We start from the raw sequence: 21,172 nt of genomic DNA on the forward strand, positions 1-21,172 counted from the left end.
TGTCACTTATTTTTTTTTAAGATATCATTACTTCTTTCCATTCTCAAACTTCAAATTCTCAAATAAATATCAACATAAAAATTATTATTATTGAATTAAATATGATTAAAAAAATTAACTTAAAAAAACTAACCACTATTTCTAATTAGATATCAATCAAATGTTTGATTTTTATTGGTTGCATTTGCATTTGTTTTTTTTTATTATTAGAAACCATATGAAAGTTAAATTTAGGATTTATTCAACAAATTCAAAATAAAAGATGATTAAGTAAATGTTTTTTTTCTCTCAAAAGAACTAAAAAAGTAATAGTATTGCCACGTGGCATGACACGAGTGGTTAAGGTATTATAAATCCAAAAAAGAAAGCGGACCAAAATTGGTGCAGGTTAGAAGGAGCTAAAATACGCCACTTGCCATTTTTCTTTCCCTCCTTTCATTTGCTTTTCTTTGTCTCCAATTGCTTTCCTTCAACTACGCTCTTTTTTTGCCTTCTCTCCTCACCTCTCATTTGTTTCTGCTCTTTCATGATCTGTCATGAAACCTTAGGGCTCTACAAGTTGATCCTCTCGTGACTTTGAAACTGAATTCCCTCTTCATTTTTATGCCTTCCTTTCTCAGATTGATTCCCTAACCAACAACAATTCGTCTTTCTTTGTGCACGGATGTGCTCCACCGGCGTTCCATGGCGTCTCCGGCGGCTACTCATCTCAACTTCTCCACCTCTTCCTCTATCTCCCAGTCTCAGGTCCTCTTCTTTTCTATTCTTATAGTTTTTTTTTTTTTACTGTTTCTTGAAGTCCGGGAAATTTTTATGTCGTTTTTGGCTTTGAGTTTATTAGCCTGGATTTTCCTGGAGTTCTTCGGATGTTTTGGTTTTTTTTTCTTTTATATGGCGAAGTTACTAGAGTTATTATTTAGAAGGAGAGGAACTTCTTGGACCGATCAAGATTGAAGTATATTATCGAACTCTTTTCTTTTTACTTCTATCTTCTTGACATGTTATTACATTTTGATTTCTGTTTTGGAATGATTTGGATCGATATTAACTTCTTGGACTGATTAAGATTTGAAGTATATTTTAGAATTCATTTTTAACTTATATCTTCACATTTTGATTTCGGTAGTAGATTTGTTGCCCAATGATTTGTATCGAAATTAACTTGAACCGATAAATATTTGAAGTATATTTTAGAACTCATTTTTTACTTGTATCTTCACATTTTGATTTCGGTTGTAGATTGTTGTCGAATGATTTGTATTGATATTAACTTCTTGAACTGATAAAGATGTGAAATATATTTAGAACTCATTTTTTACTTGTATCTTCGCATTTTGAGTTCGGTAGTGGATTGTTGTGGAATGATTTTGGATTGATATTAACTTCTTCGACCGATAAAGATTTTGAAGTATATTTTAGAACTTCTTTTAGGATTTAGGAACATATTTTTTCGTTGTTGTGTTATTACATTTTGGGACTATTTTACAGTCGAATGATTGATGTGCACATTTCTCTCCTTACTTCTACAATTTACACTGTTGTAGGGATCGTTTATGTCCATACAAATCCTAGTTTGGTTTATTGTATAGCCCAATATGCATTATTTTGTCAATTGATTCTCTTTCTATTAGCTGTAGGAATCTTTTGCTTTGTTTCTGTTCATGTCTGCTTTTGATCATTTTATGTAACTTGAAAGTAATTTGAACTAGATGGTCATGGTTTTCTCTATTATTTCACTAGATTTTCCGAAAATAACTCTGTTGCATTTGGTTTACTGTGTATAGAGGTCATCTCTGAGGTTCGGTAGGAATCGGACAAATTTTTTTTATAGCACAAATCAGAAGAGAAGATCTCATTCCCTGAAGGTTGTCCAGTCAGTCCTGAATAACTGCAAGTCAAATTTAAACGACAATGGAGCAAATGAAGAAGCAAAACTGCTTCTGGAGAGATTGTATGCTCAAACACAGAGATTGGAAGAACATGTAAGCAAAGATCCTCACTTCCCACAAGATGTATGGCTAGGGCTCAGTCTTGAAAATCTCGAGTCTGATCTCCAGGCTGCGTTGGCAGTATTGAAAAAGAAAGAAGAAGATCTACAAGATGCAGAAAGAACGATTCTTTTAGAACGAAGTCAATTAAACAATGCGAGGGAGAAGTTGGAGAAGCAGGAGGAAGAAATTACTGTTGCTTATCGTAAACAGCAAGAATTAGAAGATGAGCTTAAAGAGGCAAATCTAAACTTAGTTTCTCAAACTAGACTGATTGACGAATTAAAACTTCAAATTATGGAGAAAGACGAGGGGATTGCTGCAGTTGAATCTGCCCTTGCTTTGAAAGAAGATGAGTTGAAGAGAATGAGAGCTGATTTGGCTATGAAGAGTGAAGAAGCTTTCAAGACAAACTGTGAACTTAAATCTAAGTCCCAGCTTCTGACGGAAGCCAACGAAGTCGTGAAAAGACAAGAAGTTGAGCTACAAATGCTTAAAAAGACTGTAGTGGAGAAAGAAAAAGAATTTGAACTTTCTGTAAAGCTGCAAAAACTTGAAGTGGAGAGACTGGAAGTTGTAGAGAAAAATTTGGAGAAGAGGACCATGGAATGGTTGTTAGCACAGGAGGAATTGAAGAAAACGAAAAAGGAGGCATCTAAGAAAACAGTAGAGATGAATAAAACCGTGAACGACTTCAACCGAGTAAAGAAGCTTCTCGCCGATGTAAAAAGTGAGTTGGTTTCCTCCCAAAAGTCTCTTGTGTCCTCCAGAAAGAAAATTGAAGAACAAGAAGATATTCTTGAGAGGCAAATGGCAGAACTTGAAGAACAAAAGAAGGGTATCAATGCATATATGTCGAGTTTAAAAGATGCTCAAATCGAAGTAGAGAGTGAAAGAGTAAAGCTTAGATTCATAGAGGCCCATAACAAGGAGCTCGAGGGTGACTTGGTGAAGGAAAAGGAGCTCACTGATGAGCTACAGCAACAACTGGAGAGAGAGAAATCCTTTCTCCAGCAGGCAACTGAGGAGAAATCACTTCTACAGAACGAGCTAGAGCATAAACGTATCGAGTTCGAGAAAACTCACAAACTCCTTCAAGACAAAGCGTCGGCGTTGGTCGAGGCCAAGTTAGAAATCCAGCATTTGAAATCCAAACAGGTTTCTCTTCAACTTCTTCTAGAGGAGAAAGACTTGGAAATACTTGATGCACAAAAGAAAATCCAGAATTTAAATCAGGAAATCATTGAGCTACAAACACTTATGAGTAGTAAAGAGGCTCAGCTTGATCAGACAACTGCTATGCTGAAAGAGAAAGACGAACGTGTTGAGACAATGCAGAACGAACTAAACGATACAAAGCTGAAAATTTCCGAAGCTGAAGCAGCAGTAGAACACATTGTGGATCTCACAAATAAATTGGTGATCTCCATCAAAGACGGCGACGAATACGATGTTTTGAAACTGAACGAAAACCTTAGCCTCAATCTACAGCAGCAGTTATTCAAGAAACCTACCGATAACATAAGACTACAGAAGAAACAGCTCGAAACCGAGCTAGAACTCACCAAGGAAAGCTTGAGACGTAAAGAAATGGAGATTCTAGCTGCAGAAAGAGCCCTGACCGTTAAAGACGAGGAACTGAAAACGGTTCAGGAAAGATTAGATGGAAAGGAGAAAGAATTCGAGAAGATGAAGGAAGAGATGGATGAAGAAGGCAAGCATCTGAGGGAGCAATACACGTTGGCACAAGACAATGTTGGAGGAGACTTGGCAATTGAAAGGCTTCAATTTGAAGCTGCTCAGTTAGAGGTCGAAGCAGCTACTAGCGCTCTTCAAAAACTCACGGACATGAGCCGAGATCTTCTGAATAAAGCTGGTCGTAGCCTCGAGGCCGATATTGGATCAAGAAGCATTCGCATTCAGCAGCACGACGACGATAACAACGGCGTGAACGGCATTGATAATAATAACTCAAGATTCAATGAAGTGAAGGTAGAAGTTTCCCGTCTTTCATCTCTAACTGAACAGCTCTTGAAGGAAGCTGGTATATTTCTTGATGCGGATTAGTGGAGATTTATTGGAATGAATAATGGGAAGGTTGGTGTAAAAAATTGGTTCTTTTTGGCATTATTTTTCCATCCTAAGCCACTATAGATAACTCTAGATGTTTTCAAAATTACTCATTACTCCAAAACGGAAATACATGTTCTTCTTTCATCCAATGTCAATTTTAATAATGTACAATTGAATTGAATTTAGAAGCATAAAATTAAATATTAGATTAATTCAACCTTTCATGTGGACTTTTTCACTTTCATGTGTACTTTTTCACTTTCATGTGTACTTGTTACGTGTTTCATGTGGACTTTTTCACTTTCATGTGTACTTGTTACGTGTCAAGTGCAAGTAAAACATTAGACATGAAATATTTGATAACGTACATACAACCTTGTTACGTGTCAAGTGCAAGTAATGACTTCTTATGTGTCAAGTGCAAGTAAAACTTCTTATGTGTCAAGTGCAAGTAAAACAAACATTAGACAACGTACAATCGTATCAGCAATAATTGACATATGCTCACTAGCAATAATTGATATATACTCATTTTCATTTTCAAAGTAAGTAATAAAACACAAATGTATCATGAGGTCCTCCCTCTTTAATAAATTCCTCTTTTGAGCCAAATCACTCAACAATTACCTACAGTTTCTTTTTTCACTCTATTTGTAAACATAAACCTAACTATTTTGAGCTAATTCTGAAAAAAAAGGTGTAAATACTTAAAGCAAGCACTTCCAAATTTTTACTAACAAACAAAATCCTATTTTTAAGACTTATGATTTAATAGCTTACTATATGCTATCATATGCTGTTTCAATCTATAAACATATGACCATATTTACTAAAACAACATATTATTCTTATATACATACACAAGGTTTGCTTGTTTGTTTGTTTCACAACTGTACAGGAGCATGTACATACAACTGGAGGATTATAAATCCAGTCAGTAAAGTTAATCTATACAGATAACTTGGCACAACTTTGAGCTGATTGAACAGAAAACCTGTCGTAGAATCAGCGAGCGACCGTGTTAACACTGTCTCCGAAAAGAATGTTCTTCACAGGCGGAGGAATCCAAGCTGGATTGTTGGTGTTCTGTCCTTCGACATGTTGAGATTCACAATACACAAGGTTGCTTTGCCCCTTCTTCACCTTCGATCTCCCCACCTTCCCAAATGCAATTCCCAGCTTCATTGCTGTAAACATTCCAAATGCAATCAGAATTGGTCTAACCGACCAGTGAAAATCCTCAAGATGTTGGTATTTTTTCACCATCCCTGGACAAGTGCTAAAGTTGACGACCTCGACCTCGGCTGGATCGGCCATATACGAATTACATTCTTCTTTGAAAGAGAGAATTCCAGGGAACTTGACCATGAGACAGCCATTGGGTAGGATCCACCAAATCTTCCCTGTAGCCCAAACACTTCCTTTTTTACGAAGCCATTCGAATCGTGGTCTCAGAATGCTGGCTTTTATCCGTACAAATTGGCCTACGCAAAACGATTCTGCCATTTGAAACTGGGAAGAGTTACCCTTCCAGAGAGTTTCTACACCAATAAAAGCAACAGCTACATTACCAACACGATCAATTGAATGAAGAATTCCCACAGGAGAGTGTTTCTTGTCTGCTTCCTTCAAACGTATCCAGTCACCAGCTGCTAACCCAAAACTCACCCGCTCGAGCGTTGAAGCATACACTCTTACAGGATCATGGATTCCACGTACCCTCACCAGAACAAAAGCATCCTTTTCAGTTTCACCTTCTAAACCCACTATCTTTCCTTCAGGGATGTTCATATTATCTGACTTGCATGAGTTTAATGGCTTTCTAGAACGCACTAAATCATTCACTTGTAAATGATCCTTTGAGAGAAACCATTCAGTATGTCCAGTTGCACTTGATTTGTTCAACACTTTTGAACTCCCAATGGCTTGCCAGTCGCCGTTAACATGTTGGAAGCTACAAAGCAGAATTAACTACATCAACTGATTGTACAAAAAACAAAACAGAGAGATATGACATTCTTATAATTATTTGTATCGTCTAAAACCTTATGCTCTCAATATCTTATTCACAATCAAGATGGTTAAGTTATCTGCTTTGGTTAATGTAGGGGATTGCACGGATTTTAACAAGGAAAAGGCAAGAAGAAGAAGAAGAGAGGTAGATGGATTGTGGTGTTCTATTGAAGTTTCTGCATTTATCGAAGAACTCCAACTACCTCTTTTCTTCCTTTTGCACATTTATCGAGAAATTCCATACTCCAAACATAAACTTCCTTAACTCTAACATATTAACTCAATTTAACGCCCCAAACACCACCTAAATATCAACATAAAATCCTGTTGGTAGTCAAAACTGAAGTACAAAAGTTTAGTTGGATAGTACAGAGAGAGAGTAGTAACCAATGTGTTAGGTACTAGATATTTAGTATTAATTTGTAACCACCCTAGTAATCACTCTTAGACAATAACTACTAGTAACTTCCTATCTTATCCAATTACCCTTCTACCCCTTAACTGACATTATACTAAATATCTACTACCTAACATTGCTAGTTAAATGCCTAAACGGCTCAAGTGGGAAATTCAAACGAAAACAAAAGTACACACCTCAACAAGAGAGAAGAAAAAACAGAAGCCATAACACTCTTACAATCCAGAGAAGGAAGAACTTTTGATTGATAAGGGAAATCAATATGTAATGGGAACAGAGCAGATATGAAGGAGATGGCATACCTCTGGAACACGTTTAATATGTCTGTCATTAAAGGACGACTCCTTAAGTCATATTCAAAGCAACCAAGAAGAACATTCTCAATTAGGGGAGGAAGTCCACTTGGAATACATGGCTTTTCTTGTTTCCTGACAACAGAATGAAATATTTCATCGACTGATTTCCCGCGCCATGGCTGGACACCAGTCAACATCTCAATAATGCAGCAAGCAAATCCCCACGAATCAGTTTCATACGATATAGGACCTCTAACTTCTGGCTGCCATTGTTCTGGTGCCATATAGTTAGGTGTCCCAAGTCTCTGAACTATATCTGAATTCGGTATTGGTACACTGTGCAGTAGAAAAGGGATTCCGATATCTCCCAAAATTGCTTGGTCCTTGGTAGTAAGGAGCATGTTTGAAGGTTTCATGTTAAGAACCAAGATTTCTTTTGAGTGCAATTCAAAAATTCCCTGGGCTAGGTTGATTCCATATCTGAAACAAGTAGCATAGGTGGAGAATTTACCCCCATAAAAGTTGGTACCGGTTCAAGCAGAAGAGAACTTAGAAGCATTTATCTAAAGATACAGATAGAGATTTAATAACTTCATTTTCGACCTAAAGATTCAAGCCCAGATCAGAATATCACCTCAATACATCAGGGGGAGAAAGCTTTCCATCTTTAAGGCGAGCCATCTTATCAGCAATTGATCCTTCGTAAAATTTCATGATGATGCATAACTGAAAGAACACACAAAGGACAGTTACATCTTAGCAACCTGAATGAAAGGTACCTAGTTAGGGATATTACTATATAAGAATGGTATTTGTCAGAGACATGAGAGTAATTACATAAGGAGCTAGTTAGTGTATCTTGTATAAAATTGTTAGGATCCCTCCAAACTAGAATGAGATCTGAAATATATTTCCCTTGAATATTTTAATCCAAGCCCTATATCACTCAATAATTGCCTACCATGAAGATGCTTTGGTTGGCTTTGGTGCAGTCTTTCTTTTGGAACCTTTGGAGCGAACATGATGACCTTCATTTAAGAAACTCTTTTGCATCTTTTGATAATTTCATGAAATTAATGCTTTCTATTGCTTTCATTTGATGCAAAAGGAAGCATCCTTTTTCCCATTTCAACTTATCTTATTTAGGCTCTAATTGGAGATCTTTATTGTAAACACCTATTCGTGTTGGGTTTATACCTTTATTTCATTGATGTTTCCAAATGAAAAAAAAGCACAAATGTATTCAACAAAATAGGCCAACAAATGCAGCAACAACAGAAAACAGAATTACCTTCCCACCAATTATAGACACTCCATACAACCTGCAGACACCCTTTGCAGCTTGACACTTATAGAAACGGTCCTCAAGTTTATCCAAAACAACCCTCATGTGATCTTCTTTAACAGGATTCAACATCTTGACTGCAACTTCATGGTACTCATCATAATCCTTAGTAGACTGATGGTGAGTTGCTAACCAAACATCACCGAATACACCTCGCCCAATTCGATGCCTAAGCTTAACTTTTGAAGGTTCAATCCTAGGGCTTGAATAGTTAGATGAAGCAACCACTGTCCTAACATGATCAGTATCACCATCAAGAAGCTCATACTCAAAAGAAGGAACCGGTTGAGAAGCAGCTTCTTGTGTAGACATTCTTCAAATCTGAAACAAGAGACCAAAATAAAAACAAAATCCCACACACAAACAGGAAATGCATCACAGGTTATGTAATAAAACATTACACCAAACAATAACAGGTATCAGGAAATTGCAATCAAAACCCACCCGGAATATCAAACGAAGAATCAAATAAATAATAAAAAACAAAACAAAACCCCACACACCCACAGGAAATGCATCACAGATTATGTAATAAAAAAACATCACAACAAACAATAACAGCTACCGGGAAATAGCCATAAAAAAAATATAAAAAAAACCCATCTGGGATAACAAACGAAGAATCAAATAAATAAAAAAAGAAAAGAAAAGAAAACACGATTGATCAATTAGGCAAAAGAAATCAAATAAAGTTGAAATGAAAAGTGAGAAGATAGACCCTGTTATGTGGGTATGTGAAAAAGTTGAAAGGGGAAAAGGGGATTTAAAAAGAAGAGAAAGAAGAAACCGAAGAAGAGAAAGAACAAACCGAAGAGGGAAAAATCGGTGGGGGAACTAAGGAAGAAGAAACAAAAACATGGTAGAGAGAGAGAGAGTGAAAGAGAAGAAGAGAGATGAGCAGCCGGCAAAGCGGCAATGGCGTTATTTATTGAAATTACGGATTAGTCCACTTGTTCCTCCTACACGAATGACACCACCCTCTCTCTTTTCCCTCTTTATTCTCTTTTTTTCATTTTCTATTTTTTAACACTAATAAAATATTTTCAAAATAATATAAAAAATCACATTTTCTTATATTTTATAAATATTTTACTTTACCTTTCAAAATTCTTTTAATTAAGTGTATAACATTATATTAAAAAATTACAAATATAAAAATATTCATATTCAATTTACTACTATCGTTCATAAATTCTTATGGTTTATCATTTGTAATAAACTGATACTTGTAATTAATCTATTAGTGACAAACTTTTATCTTTGATAAACTTTACCGTTTTTATTAGATTTGTAATTGATTTAAACTTTTCTACGTATGTTAATATTTTAAAGGTAAATAATTTGTAATTGATTTAAACTTTTCTATATATGTTAATATTTTAAATTTAATTATTATATTTAGTGAGGTGCTTTTACTATATTTGTAATTATTTTAAATTTTTGTATATATGTTAATATTTTAAATGAAATTATTATAGTGACAAGTGCCTCTTGAAAACAATATGAATATATCAATTTTTTTGGGATTTTTAGTGCAAAAATATATATAAAAAAATAGATTGCATCGTTTATCATAAAAAAAAATATATCAAAATAAAATTGAAGTATGTGTACATGCATATACATATATATACATACATATACATACATACACACATACACATATATACATATATATCTATCTAGATATATACCTATATAGATATTAAAAATAAACTCTAATTTAGTTAGTTTTAGTATTTTAATTATTATGGTGTAATTTATATATTTATTGTTTATACAAATAACCTAAATTATTATTGTGTATTTGTGTTTGTTGGGTGGAAAAAAGACCACGAAAAAAGAAGGAAAAATTTTCAAATTTTAATTGGAAAAAGTGGAAAATGCCAAAACAAAAGCCTAAATAAAAAAGAAAAATTGAAAGGAAAAGAAAACCCAAAATTGAAGATCGAATTGGTAAATAAAAACAATTTCTTTTGTTTGGTTCATTTATTTATATATATATATATATATATATATATAAACCGATCAACATGATCTATTTTCTGCCACTAAATTTCAGCTCTACTTAAAATTTATATTTTCAAATCCATTCCACAATAGGTTCTACTCGTTTTGTATATTTTCTAAAGAAACAAGAGATTAGTTCAACTTTCATACAAAACATATATATACTTGAAAAAAATATTATTGCATTCAACTACTCTTATGATCTATTAGTGATATATTAATATTTACGAAATTGATGATTTAAGATCAATAAATGACGTCAAAACAAGTATTGTTCTACTGTGTTAATAATCAACGTCTTCGGTAATTCAAATCTCTTTTGTTGATGTCTAAGTCATTTTGTCATCAAACTAAAAAAATTAAGTAGAATTGATATTAATTAAGAGGGTGCAATACACAAAATTTGATTCTTTCTTCTTCCATTGATATATTCAACATAAATTTGGATTAACTAGAATTAATATTAATTTGGATGGTTTTTCTTTTTTTCATTGAACTTTTTGTTACTCGTCCTCAAAGACAACTATCAATAACTTAGCACATTGGATTATTATTTTATTTGTAAAGGATTCTTATTATATTATTTACTAACTAAAAAATATTTGGTAAGCAAATATTTTTTAAAAAGAAGAATAATAGTAATAATAATTAAACTTATATAAGGAAAAAAACAAAAACAAATTGAAGTTTTTTGAGAATCACATAGTGTCACAAAACAATGTTAAGCAATCTTTTTGTTACAAAACAATGCCCTGCATTTTAAGTAAATAATAATTTAATAAACATAATTCAAATATTTATAAATATAACAAAATATCAGTTTATTAGCCATCAATTATTGATATATTGCGATAGATTTGATAAAAAAATTTTTTTTGCTATATTTACAAGGAGCATTTTTCAAAATAGCAAAACAAATCAAAATATTTACAAGTTACAAGCACAGCGGTGTCTATCAAAACTATAGATTAAAACACTTTTCAAATAGTTAAAATCAATTTTATCCATTGAAAACATGTATTTGATTATTCAAATTTGATATATTCCCACACAAATTAAAAACGGACTTTGAAATACTAAAATAAATATTTCAAAATAATTTTAAACAAAAAAAAAAAACATACTAACAATTTTTAAATAACTCACAAAATGTCACAATACATGGAAACGTTGTGCCTAAATTTGAATATAAAACAAAACTCCCACAAAGATGTAAGAAGACGTTTTAAGTATAAGAACTTGTGGAGTGTAATATTGCAAATACTAATCAAGCTTTGATAAGTGCAAGCAATAACAATTTGTTGTTTTGACTTTGAGGGTCCCTATAATTTGGTAACACATCAAATAATATCATATTTCTCTCCCATTTTTTTTATTGGTCCTCCTAAAATTATGATGTGCATATAATTAATACAAATACAAATAAATAAAAGGCATTACTTGGAATATTTGCAGCCATCAAAAACTAATTCTAGAAAACAAAGGCATAGATGAAAGTGAGGGATTGAAAATGACAAGTAGAAAGACAAAATTACTATATAGATCAGAGTTATGTCCGTAAGGTACAAGTAGTAGTAGTTGATTTCTCTATAAGAATTATTAGTGTAAAGGTATTTTGATACAATGCTTCTTCTATTATCAATGGATAATTTCTTAACTACACCTACCATTATTGTCATTAACCACAAAAACAATAATCACCAGCCGACTACAGTTACGAATTCTGGTAGTCTAACACCTTATTATATATCGAGGATTATGAAGGAAGAATGCATATATTTATTATAGAGAGTATAGACTAACTCAATCGTTCCTAATCTACTCAAACTCCTATGATGGATCTCTTCTTTTTATTCACTTTTTCATAATGTCGTTTTTCGCGGCATAATTGTATTAAATTCTTGAAACCACGCACCAGGCTAGGGCGAGTTACCGATGGACGTACCAGACTCTTGATGCTCATCTTTCCTGCGGATGCTAGCTTGGTGTGAGAGAACCATCCTCCTAAAAACACTACCATCTTTGGCTCATGGTTCATGAAGAGATCGTTGTTGTTGCTGCCACTATGTTGACACCTTCCACTTTCTATGTCGTTGTAGTTGTATCTTTCCATATCTTTCTGATCATTTTGCTTGAAGCTTTTTGATCGAGATGATATCCTGAGAAGTTAGAATTCTATAGTAAACAGAACATATTGGAAATTCAAAATAAGGGATTGGTGAGATGATAGCAATGTAAAAAAAGTATATTGATTAGATTAATAAATTATTAAAGTAAGGGGTATCTATCTTATATGATTTCTTGCTGTGAAAAGAATGGTGACGAAATAGAGTAAGATCGCAACTAAAATAGGTTAAGAATAACAATGAAGAAAAATGGAGAGAATACAATGATTTTAAGTGATAACTCCTAAACAAATTAGGATAAAAATTACATGAAAAATAGATGAATTGGACGGTACAAAATAGGAGTTACAACCTTTATTTCTTATAAAGGAATAACATACTTGATTTGGGATTTTGGGATGGCTTTTTTAGAGAAGAAAATGTTCATTGAATGAACGAAACAAGGGAAAACCTTACAAGCAACTAGATATTTTGGGATGATTTAGCAACTATATGTGTCCACCTATTTATAGCACAAACAAACTTAGCCATCAAACAAATCCAATGACTCGAAATTCACCTTAAAAAACGTGGAGGATCTAATATTTACAAATTGACATTGGATGATGTTAAAGATCTAATAGTCACTAATTTATCTTGGACAAGTGGTAAAATCTAATAGCCCAAATTGTCTTTCAAGAGACTTATTGAATAACAAGAAAACTTCTATAAAAATCTTATATTATTTAAGATTTCTTAGATCAACACAATACCCAAAGTTCCTAACAGTATCTTTTACCACTTTCAGGATGCGCATTTTTTATTCTCTCAAGCTTTTGAAATTCTTTTTAATGCTCAAGTCCCTGACTATTTTTGAGTCAATACAGTTTTTCCCATCAAGGGCCACTATTTAAGAGGTAAGAGACTTACCTACTGATCAGTTTTGAGGAAACCACAAGTTTCTTTGATTGCTTTCTTATAACATTGTAGCCAGTTGTGACATGCCGGACAAATTGAAGCTGAACATTTTAAAACAGGGAAATCCAATTAGCATAAGCTTAAAGTTGTGTGATTCTATACTCTTCCTTTTCATATTTCATTAACATCCTGGAATTAAACACATTCCTGACAGTAACTAGATTCACAAATAATGCATCAAGAATCAAGTCTAAGCTAGCAACAAAGCAGTTAATCATTTAAAGAAACTTGAACTGTCACAAAGACAACATAAGCTACTACTATATACAACAAACTACGTACCTGATCACCATCCTTAATGCCAAAACTTGCAATGTAGTCAGCATCGTCAACTAACTTTTGACCAGCATAGCATAAGCAGAAATGCCACCACACATGGAGCCTGCATGAATCAAACCAAGAACAGGAAACATTTCAATTGAAAAACACTCTTCTATAAACTTTTGTGACAAAGGGAAAAGATATCCAGATTAAAGTTTTCTAGTTAAGTTAGAGGAATAAGGTAGACAAAGTCCAGGAAAGTTGATAATTTAGAGCAGATAAGTAGTTCTATTCTATTAAGCATGTCCTTCAAGCTTTCAGCATATCATCAAAATATGGTCCATAGTTTTGGCCCAGCATTGATAAATAAACAAAATCAGAATAGGATCTAACAGCAGATAAGAGTAATCAATCTCATTCTTAAAATGAAATGGTAAAATAATAAAATGTACCAACCATGAAATCTTTCCCGGTCCGTGCTGTGGCATGTGACTGAAGACCAACTCCACGGCCCCCTTCAATTCAGCAACAGTAGCAGATCTCCTAACTTGAATATCTGTGTCAAACATCTCAATTCATTGAAGTCCTCCTATATTAAAAGAGGTTGCAAACAAAGACATTCTTATTCTTCAAATTTAAGAAATCAGTTTTCTCACTTTCTGGGATCAAATAAAAACCCATTTCAAAAACCGTCAATATATCTCTGCTCTAAATAAAACCAAACAAAACTCACGAGCAGGGAATAATCTCCATTTCTCCAGCATCATAAAAAAACTACCAAAAATTACCCCGAATCGAATTATGTGGATTAAAATAAAAAAAAACACAGCCACGCACAGAAACAGAAATTACCGAAAGAAGAGCCGTCCAATTTAAGAACAGAGAGCATGAGAGGCTGATGAGGAAGCTGGCGGTACAAAACATTCTTCCTGGAGAGGCCAACAATCATCAAAGGAGATGAAAGCAAGGAGAAGGATCGACGATGTTTCTCGGGCGTCGTCGTTGACTGGAGGGGAGGAAAGTCAACAACGTCAAGTGCACAAACGCCGTCGACAGCCATGGAATAATGGGAAATGGGTAGAGGATGAGAGGGAGAATCGGAAAAGGAATGAAACAAATAATGGGGGTTGGTTAAAATGTGAAGAAGAAAAGGGGAAAAGGGGGAGAGATGCTTAGGAAAGAAGAACACGGCATGGGGAAGAGAGAGAGGGATTTAGGGTTTGGCTTTTTTGAAGAAAGAGTGGCATTCGGAGCTTGTGTCGGAGGCAATTCCTGAGAACGCTATCAAAAGTTCCCTTTAGCTCTAATTTAATTCCCCATTTTCTTCTCTTTTCTTTTTTCTTTTTGGTACGCTCATCGTCAACATGGTTACTTATGTTACGTACCGCTAACGGTTTCTCAACCGCTTTCAACTGCCTTTCCTTTCTAAAACGATGTCGTTTTTCTTCTTTTCATTTTGTTCTCAATTAACAAAATATATTATTTAACATTTGTTTTTCTGAGCCTTGTAAAATAACTCTTCTTCAAAACCTAACAATTTACTCTTTCTACTTGGTTCCTAATATAACAAAATTTAACCTTAAATCTTACTATTATTTTTATGATGTAAGATAACTAATTAAAGTTTTATATTCATGTCTACCGTAACGACTAAATTGTTTACGTGGTAAAGTTTATAGACAACTAAAAATTCAAAGACTAAACCGTTTCAAATCAAACTTTATGGACTAAAATTGATTTTTAACCTATAAATTTATAAAGAAAAATAAGTTTATATCTTATTAATATATTAAAAAAATTTCTATGTTCATTAAAATTTTTTTGCAAAAGCATTGTAATAAATGCTAAGGTGGTGATTTGAACTTGAGACCTCTTATTTCGAGAAACATACAGGTGTCCATTGAGCTAAGCTCATGTTTGCAATAATTTTTTTTACTATATTTGAAAATGTTCTTTTTTATATATCTAACAATTATTTTAGTATTAATAGAAATAGATGACTCAAAATTGTTTATCACCTATTATATATTTTTAAGTTAATGTTTGTTTCGACTACTAATAAATCATACAAACATAATATTTTAATTATCGATGAAAATGAAGACGTCTCTATGCATCAACATTATATCTCTGTTACCATAATCGAGAGGAGAGTTCACTCAACGTACACTTGTTTCAAGCTAAGTATATACTTTACTTTAAAATTCTCCTGAACGAGTCATAAAATAATATAATAGACAATATACTTTGTCAATATTCAATTCTTTGTTCTTTAAGTTTTTTTCCTTCTTTTTTATATTGTTTGTATATACTTTAAAATTTTCATGAATGAGTCGTGGAAAATATAATAAATGGTATATTTTGTCAATATTCGATTATTTATTCTTTAATTTTCTTATATTGTTGATATAATATACAATGATCGCTCTCATTTAAATGTATTATCGTTCATATCACCTACTCTTCTCCGTCTAATCACATTAACTAATCAAATAAACAGTTAAAAGCAATGTGTAATTAACTTATCAAAAGTTTGGCAAAGAGAAAAGGCTGAGTTACTAAAATAATAATTATTATTATTAAATTATTAAATACACTGCATTTAAAGATGTCTATTATTTAAAAAATAAAAAATGGTAGTATTTTATATTTTGTAAATATTAACTTAAAATCGTACCAAAGGACTTTGAGAAAATATTTTGTTTTCGGTAAAAATCAAAATTTTAAGTAATCTACAAAAATCACACTTTAAACTATAAGAATACTTTAAAAATAGACAAAAAAATTCAAACTATTTCCTTCATGATACAAAACCAAAATTTATTACACTAAATATAAATATTTTATCAAATATATTTTCAACTTCTTAAACAGTTAGATAATATTTGTTCATATTTAATATATTTTTCACGTATCAATTTTTAATTGATTCACGTTTTTATGATAATTGTTTTCTTAAACTGTTATTAAAAAATTCAAATTCAACAAAATTAGTTGCAAATTTAAATCATAAAAAAGTATAAAGTATATATTATATAATAAATTATGAGTTAATTATGAACGGGAAAATAATTAAAATAGTAAATCCACAACAATCTTACTATAATTTGAGCATTTATTCAAAATTTTGGAAAGAACCATATGGTGCAGACTTCCTACTAATTATTTTTCCTACAATCAAGTTTGAAAAGGAAAACAAAATCAAATGTAGTGATAAATTCGATTTTCATTTTTACCTTCAAATCAATTTCATCAACTTACACCCCACACTTAATTAAATGTAAGATTTCAAAATTTATGAGTTTTACAAAGTTATTCGATGATTAACTCATGAAATAAACTTCATTTTGTACAAACTTAGATAGAATCACAATTTATTTAAGAATAATTTTGCACACACAAAGTCCAGATTCAATTTGACGAAATTGAGATTTTAGGATGAAAATTTATACAAAATGACAAATCAAAGAGTAAAATTTTAAATCTGTACATCAACAACCATTTATTTCCACGTTGATGAACATATAGAATCATTTAGGAGAAAAAATAAAATAAGTAGGATTAATTAGAAACAACGATGAAGACCATTTTTAAAGTACTTCAAAACCTTTTGTCATTTTCAAAACCACTCAAGAATACTTTATAAAGTAACAACATTTAAAAAAAAGTATAAATATAGAAAATCAGTCAAAAGTCTATCATTGATATACCAATAAACCATAGTCTTTGTAATATTTGTAATTTTTTAAAAATGTTGTTGTATGCTTAATTACTATTCATAAAATTTAAAAATAAAAGTGACTCCCATAATCTGAAAGAAAAAAACAGATTTCTATTCCATTTCTAAATATCTAAATTTAACATTTTATTCAGCTGCATTTGTGTCAACTACATGAATAATAATACTTCAAAAAGGGGTTTCGAGTAAAAATTGAGGAGAAAAAATTGAACTACGAATTTCTTAGTTCTCAGTACTTACATATGTCAGTTGCGTTGAGTCCTTGTTGGCACCAATAAATATATTGGTTAAAGACTAAAAGAGGTTTGATGTTGAAGAACGGCACCAATAAGGTATGGGCTCAACCCGTTCGGGGAATTAGATTGGTTAAACCCTAAAAAATTGTGGTTGCCATGGAAGTCAAACAAAACGAGTAGAGTAGAAGATAAATGGTAGAGCTTAAAAAGGGAAAATTGAATCAGCACCTGCTCATAGAGCAAAATCTTCTCACAAAAAACCACCTAATCTCTCCTATTAAACTTACCATTTAGAGGATTCATTTTATTTCCCTATGAGCTTATAATACGCATACAAACCTGAGCCAATAAAACCCAGAAGTTGCCCAATAACATTTAGCTGCAAACACAACAAATTAAAGACTTCAGAAAGAGCAAATAAGGATGGGGTTAGGGAATGGTTGCAGCAATTGGATCGGAACAGGTATTTTACTCACCAGGTCAAAAGGAAGGCCGCCAAATATCATCCAACCAAGTCCAATTGTAAATAGATCCTATATTATTACAAAAAGTAACAAGGTCAACAGAAATAGAAGTAGGGCATTAACGTATGAGGAAATCTAATTAAGTATGAACAACAAAATGAGAAAGGGAAACAAAAGAGAAGCTGTGGAAGTACTACCTTCAGATTACCACATATTGTTTGTGTCACTGCTGAATTTAGAGTGGTGTTCAGAAATATACTATAGTTCAAGAAGAAAGCCAATGTGCATGAGCAAAACATCACCACCTGACCATAAAAAAGAGTTTTAAGAGTAAATATATTTTACTACAAAAGGTCTATATGCTTGACAACGAGAAGCAAACTAGTTTTTCTTTTCCAACAATATGTGGAGTGGGAGGATCGAACGTCAAACTCCAGAATCATGAGTTGTGCTCATGTTAGCCCAAACTAATTTTTTTCATTAAATAAAATTGTCAGTGCGGATATTTATAGAGCCAATAAAGATATTTGTGTAGCAAACACGACTTACTAGAAATCCAGGTGAAAAAAGATGAGGAAAGCTAATAGTTGCCTCCAAGTCACCCCGTATAAATGTCCAGAATAGTAGAACTGGAGCGCATAATACTCCTACATTGGATTCACAAAGGAAAAAAATGTCAGTAGAAGGATACAATTACCTGATTGTGTAACCGGGACAGTGGGAAAAACCAAAAAAATCAAATTTTACTAAGAATCAGTTAGCTCACCGTTGCACCACATGAGGCCAAAGCTATTAAGACCACTAGATTTTCCTAAGATAGGGAATTGAAGAAAAAATATTCAGCTACACAAACAAAGATGTTTCTCCATCCAAAAGTCCTTAACGGAGGAAAATAAAATGAAATAAAATAAATGAAGAGAGGAATACATGGAGTAGAAGAGAAAAGAAGTCAAACTACCAATGCGAGAAATAGTTGCAAGGTAGATTGCTGTGGTGATGTTGGACATGAAAACAATAGAATATCCATATACGTCAAAGGACAAATCGCGAGCTCCAGCAATAAATGCACCAAGAACTATCAAACCAACACTGATAAAATTCTTTAAACTTTCAGTTGAATTATGAAATCAGATCCATTTCCACCGAAATAAAATATCTAAGTTAATGAAATAAATCAAGCAAGGGGAAAAACAACTGTCCCTGGCAACAAACTCAAATGAAGAAGATAAGGGGGAATAAGGGTTTTGACTGTGCAATTCTAGACACCAGAAGCGTGAATCCCTTGACTAAAAGCTAACAGAGAGTGATGGAAAAGAAATTCTGATGAAACCATCTATTTCTTTTTTATTTCAAAAATCCAAAATTCTCAGAGAAAATTAGGCCGGAGACGTTAGACAACCCTCACTAGAAGATCACCTCATAGTACATCTAGAATTTTCAAAAGAACAGCAGATCGTGAAGTTGAAGAAAAGGCAAGGAGATGCGCGTAGCAGCTGCAGATCTTACCTTCCAACAACTGAGTATGTATACTTTTGTCCTGCCAGAAGATATTCTACAACCATTGTGAAAACAACAGTGGTTCGCCTGAGGGTAGTGTACATGGGAACATTTACTCCACGAACAGACTCCATAGTAGCTAGCTTTCAGGAAGAAATATTGGAGTTTGTACACATCAATAATGTATGAAAGGGATAAAGCATCTACCGATTCTCATAAATACTTCAAATTTACCATGTAAAGCAAATATGTCCCTGCAAGAGGACTGGTTTGCCTCAATGTCTTCATTGGAACCATTGAAGTAGCATTATCAGAAAAGGAATCACCCACCGTAAAAGATATGATTTTCCAGCGTCTCAATGCATATAGAAAAGAACATGAACATACCATCTGCACAACAAATAAGGAAAAAATTTGTCTTTAACAAAAAAACAATGTCTCAACAACCAATTGTTATTGGTGAAAGAAACACGAAACAAGTGACCATAACCATGCCATAATTAAGCAGTGAACATTTAAAGATCGTGGCAATAAAAAATGATATCAATCAGTACAAAATATCGGAACTGGATAAAAAGGACATAAGGAATAATAGCACATAACGTAGCAGTTTCACTATCCTTGACACCTAATATATTCTATAGAAGCAAAAGAAAAACATATACCAGTCTAATACTACATTCTACGGACAATGCTCTAAATGTCCAGAACTATAAGATAAAGACAATTGCGTATACCATTCTCTCTAAAACAACAATGATTTTCCAAATCCAAGTATTTCACTAACAAGAGTTGATCAAACTTCAGAGAGATAACCAAGTAAGACATTTACCTGAACGAGTGTAACAACGTTTGCACTTGGAAAATTATAAGAAGATAGCGCTGCTTTGTTGAACAAAACCAACAGCACTGCACAAATGATAAGAAACCTCTAGTAAGACAAAATTGAACAATAATCAACATCATAAAGTTGGCTCCCAATCATCAATCAAACAGACTACAGAACACCATCAACTGTACAGAAAGCCGAACAGAAAAACTAATTCATTCTTCAATACTAATTCTTCAACGGATCATAATCAGTAACAAAACTGTACATCAAGCAACTCAAAACAGAGGATATCACAAACGTTGAATCAATTACTCAACACGAACACAAATCATGCCAAATTCTTCAAAAACAGTAACACAAGTAGAAAAACATCCTCATCGGAAAACTTAATTCTCAAAAAACAATATGCGTAAAAAAAAGCAAACACTGCGGAAATAGATCTGAACAGCAATTGGAAAGCCACAGGAACCAAACACCGGATTCAGATACGATTACGCGTACCTGCACAAGCCATGTAAGAGAGAGCAGCATAGGCTCCTCGTTTGGTCATGGAGGATCCTCTAAAGAGCTTCTCATCGCCTCTGATCAATCGTTCTTTCTCTTCAGTGCCGTGAGGAGGATCCGACACCGGCAGCATCAAATTCTTCTCGGAATTCGACGGCTTCAATGACATCGTTGAGCTTGCCTTCGCTGTGAATAGTAGAAATGGATTAGGAATTGAGATTCGGGAGCAGAACACGACGATATGGAGCGCGAAAACCGTTTGGGAGACGCCAGGTTAAGGGAGGCCAATGGAGAAACAGAAAGAACCGATTCTTGAATCGGTGAGTTGTCAAACGCGGTTGTTGAGTTGACTCGCTCGCTCCGTTTGAATTTTCTTCTTTTTGTAATTTGGCCGTCGTTACCGTATTCGAACC

General features: G+C 33.1%; 4 protein-coding genes across 5 annotated transcripts; 1 reads left to right on the forward strand and 3 right to left on the reverse strand.

The window, feature by feature from the left end:
* The first annotated feature begins 432 nt into the window (after nt 1–432).
* On the forward strand, nt 433–4,299 carry LOC101208859 (putative leucine-rich repeat-containing protein DDB_G0290503). Its single transcript, XM_004136308.3, has 2 exons — nt 433–747; nt 1,785–4,299. The coding sequence occupies exons 1-2, from the start codon at nt 685–687 to the stop codon at nt 4,053–4,055; spliced, it is 2,334 nt and encodes a 777-aa protein (XP_004136356.1). The 5' UTR covers nt 433–684; the 3' UTR covers nt 4,056–4,299.
* A 489-nt stretch (nt 4,300–4,788) lies between these two features.
* Nucleotides 4,789–9,094, reverse strand: LOC101208616 (E3 ubiquitin-protein ligase KEG). Of its 2 annotated transcripts, none has more exons than XM_004136307.3 (5): nt 8,942–9,094; nt 8,080–8,454; nt 7,423–7,514; nt 6,795–7,268; nt 4,789–6,015 (listed from the first exon to the last, which is right to left on the reverse strand). In XM_004136307.3, exons 2-5 carry the CDS (start codon nt 8,443–8,445, stop codon nt 5,067–5,069), a joined length of 1,881 nt encoding a protein of 626 aa, XP_004136355.1. In that variant the 5' UTR covers nt 8,446–8,454; nt 8,942–9,094; the 3' UTR covers nt 4,789–5,066. The 2 variants fall into 2 exon arrangements, with proteins under 2 accessions (XP_004136355.1, XP_011652477.1); XM_011654175.2 differs by having other exon boundaries at nt 8,852–9,092.
* A 2,560-nt stretch (nt 9,095–11,654) lies between these two features.
* Nucleotides 11,655–15,017, reverse strand: LOC101219460. The gene is made up of 5 exons (XM_004136432.3): nt 14,340–15,017; nt 13,944–14,043; nt 13,509–13,608; nt 13,179–13,267; nt 11,655–12,302 (listed from the first exon to the last, which is right to left on the reverse strand). The coding sequence occupies exons 1-5, from the start codon at nt 14,545–14,547 to the stop codon at nt 11,966–11,968; spliced, it is 834 nt and encodes a 277-aa protein (XP_004136480.1). The 5' UTR covers nt 14,548–15,017; the 3' UTR covers nt 11,655–11,965.
* Nucleotides 15,018–17,331: 2,314 nt separating this feature from the next.
* On the reverse strand, nt 17,332–21,172 carry LOC101208375 (UDP-N-acetylglucosamine transporter UGNT1). Its single transcript, XM_011654176.2, has 10 exons — nt 20,757–21,172; nt 20,256–20,332; nt 19,658–19,813; nt 19,433–19,566; nt 18,885–19,015; nt 18,693–18,737; nt 18,476–18,573; nt 18,124–18,231; nt 17,939–17,995; nt 17,332–17,841 (listed from the first exon to the last, which is right to left on the reverse strand). The coding sequence occupies exons 1-10, from the start codon at nt 20,926–20,928 to the stop codon at nt 17,767–17,769; spliced, it is 1,053 nt and encodes a 350-aa protein (XP_011652478.1). The 5' UTR covers nt 20,929–21,172; the 3' UTR covers nt 17,332–17,766.

This window comes from Cucumis sativus, chromosome 3 (assembly GCF_000004075.3).
Source record: "Cucumis sativus cultivar 9930 chromosome 3, Cucumber_9930_V3, whole genome shotgun sequence".
In the NCBI taxonomy this organism is placed as follows: Eukaryota; Viridiplantae; Streptophyta; class Magnoliopsida; order Cucurbitales; family Cucurbitaceae; genus Cucumis; species Cucumis sativus.

Coding starts and splice junctions, on each gene's coding strand:
- LOC101208616 (XM_004136307.3), bottom strand. CDS start 8,445: ATGTCTACACAAGAAGCTGCTTCTCAACCGGTTCCTTCTTTTGAGTAT. Junction 7,515..8,079: donor TGTCTATAATTGGTGGGAAG/GTAATTCTGTTT, acceptor GTGTTCTTTCAG/TTATGCATCATCATGAAATT. Junction 7,269..7,422: donor TCTCCCCCTGATGTATTGAG/GTGATATTCTGA, acceptor TACTTGTTTCAG/ATATGGAATCAACCTAGCCC.
- LOC101208375 (XM_011654176.2), bottom strand. CDS start 20,928: ATGTCATTGAAGCCGTCGAATTCCGAGAAGAATTTGATGCTGCCGGTG. Junction 18,232..18,475: donor TTTTTTCACCTGGATTTCTA/GTAAGTCGTGTT, acceptor TTTTATGGTCAG/GTGGTGATGTTTTGCTCATG. Junction 17,842..17,938: donor GCGGCCTTCCTTTTGACCTG/GTGAGTAAAATA, acceptor TTGTGTTTGCAG/CTAAATGTTATTGGGCAACT.
- LOC101208859 (XM_004136308.3), top strand. CDS start 685: ATGGCGTCTCCGGCGGCTACTCATCTCAACTTCTCCACCTCTTCCTCT. Junction 748..1,784: donor CCTCTATCTCCCAGTCTCAG/GTCCTCTTCTTT, acceptor TACTGTGTATAG/AGGTCATCTCTGAGGTTCGG.
- LOC101219460 (XM_004136432.3), bottom strand. CDS start 14,547: ATGGCTGTCGACGGCGTTTGTGCACTTGACGTTGTTGACTTTCCTCCC. Junction 13,268..13,508: donor GCATTAAGGATGGTGATCAG/GTACGTAGTTTG, acceptor TAAAATGTTCAG/CTTCAATTTGTCCGGCATGT. Junction 12,303..13,178: donor TCCTCAAAACTGATCAGTAG/GTAAGTCTCTTA, acceptor CTAACTTCTCAG/GATATCATCTCGATCAAAAA.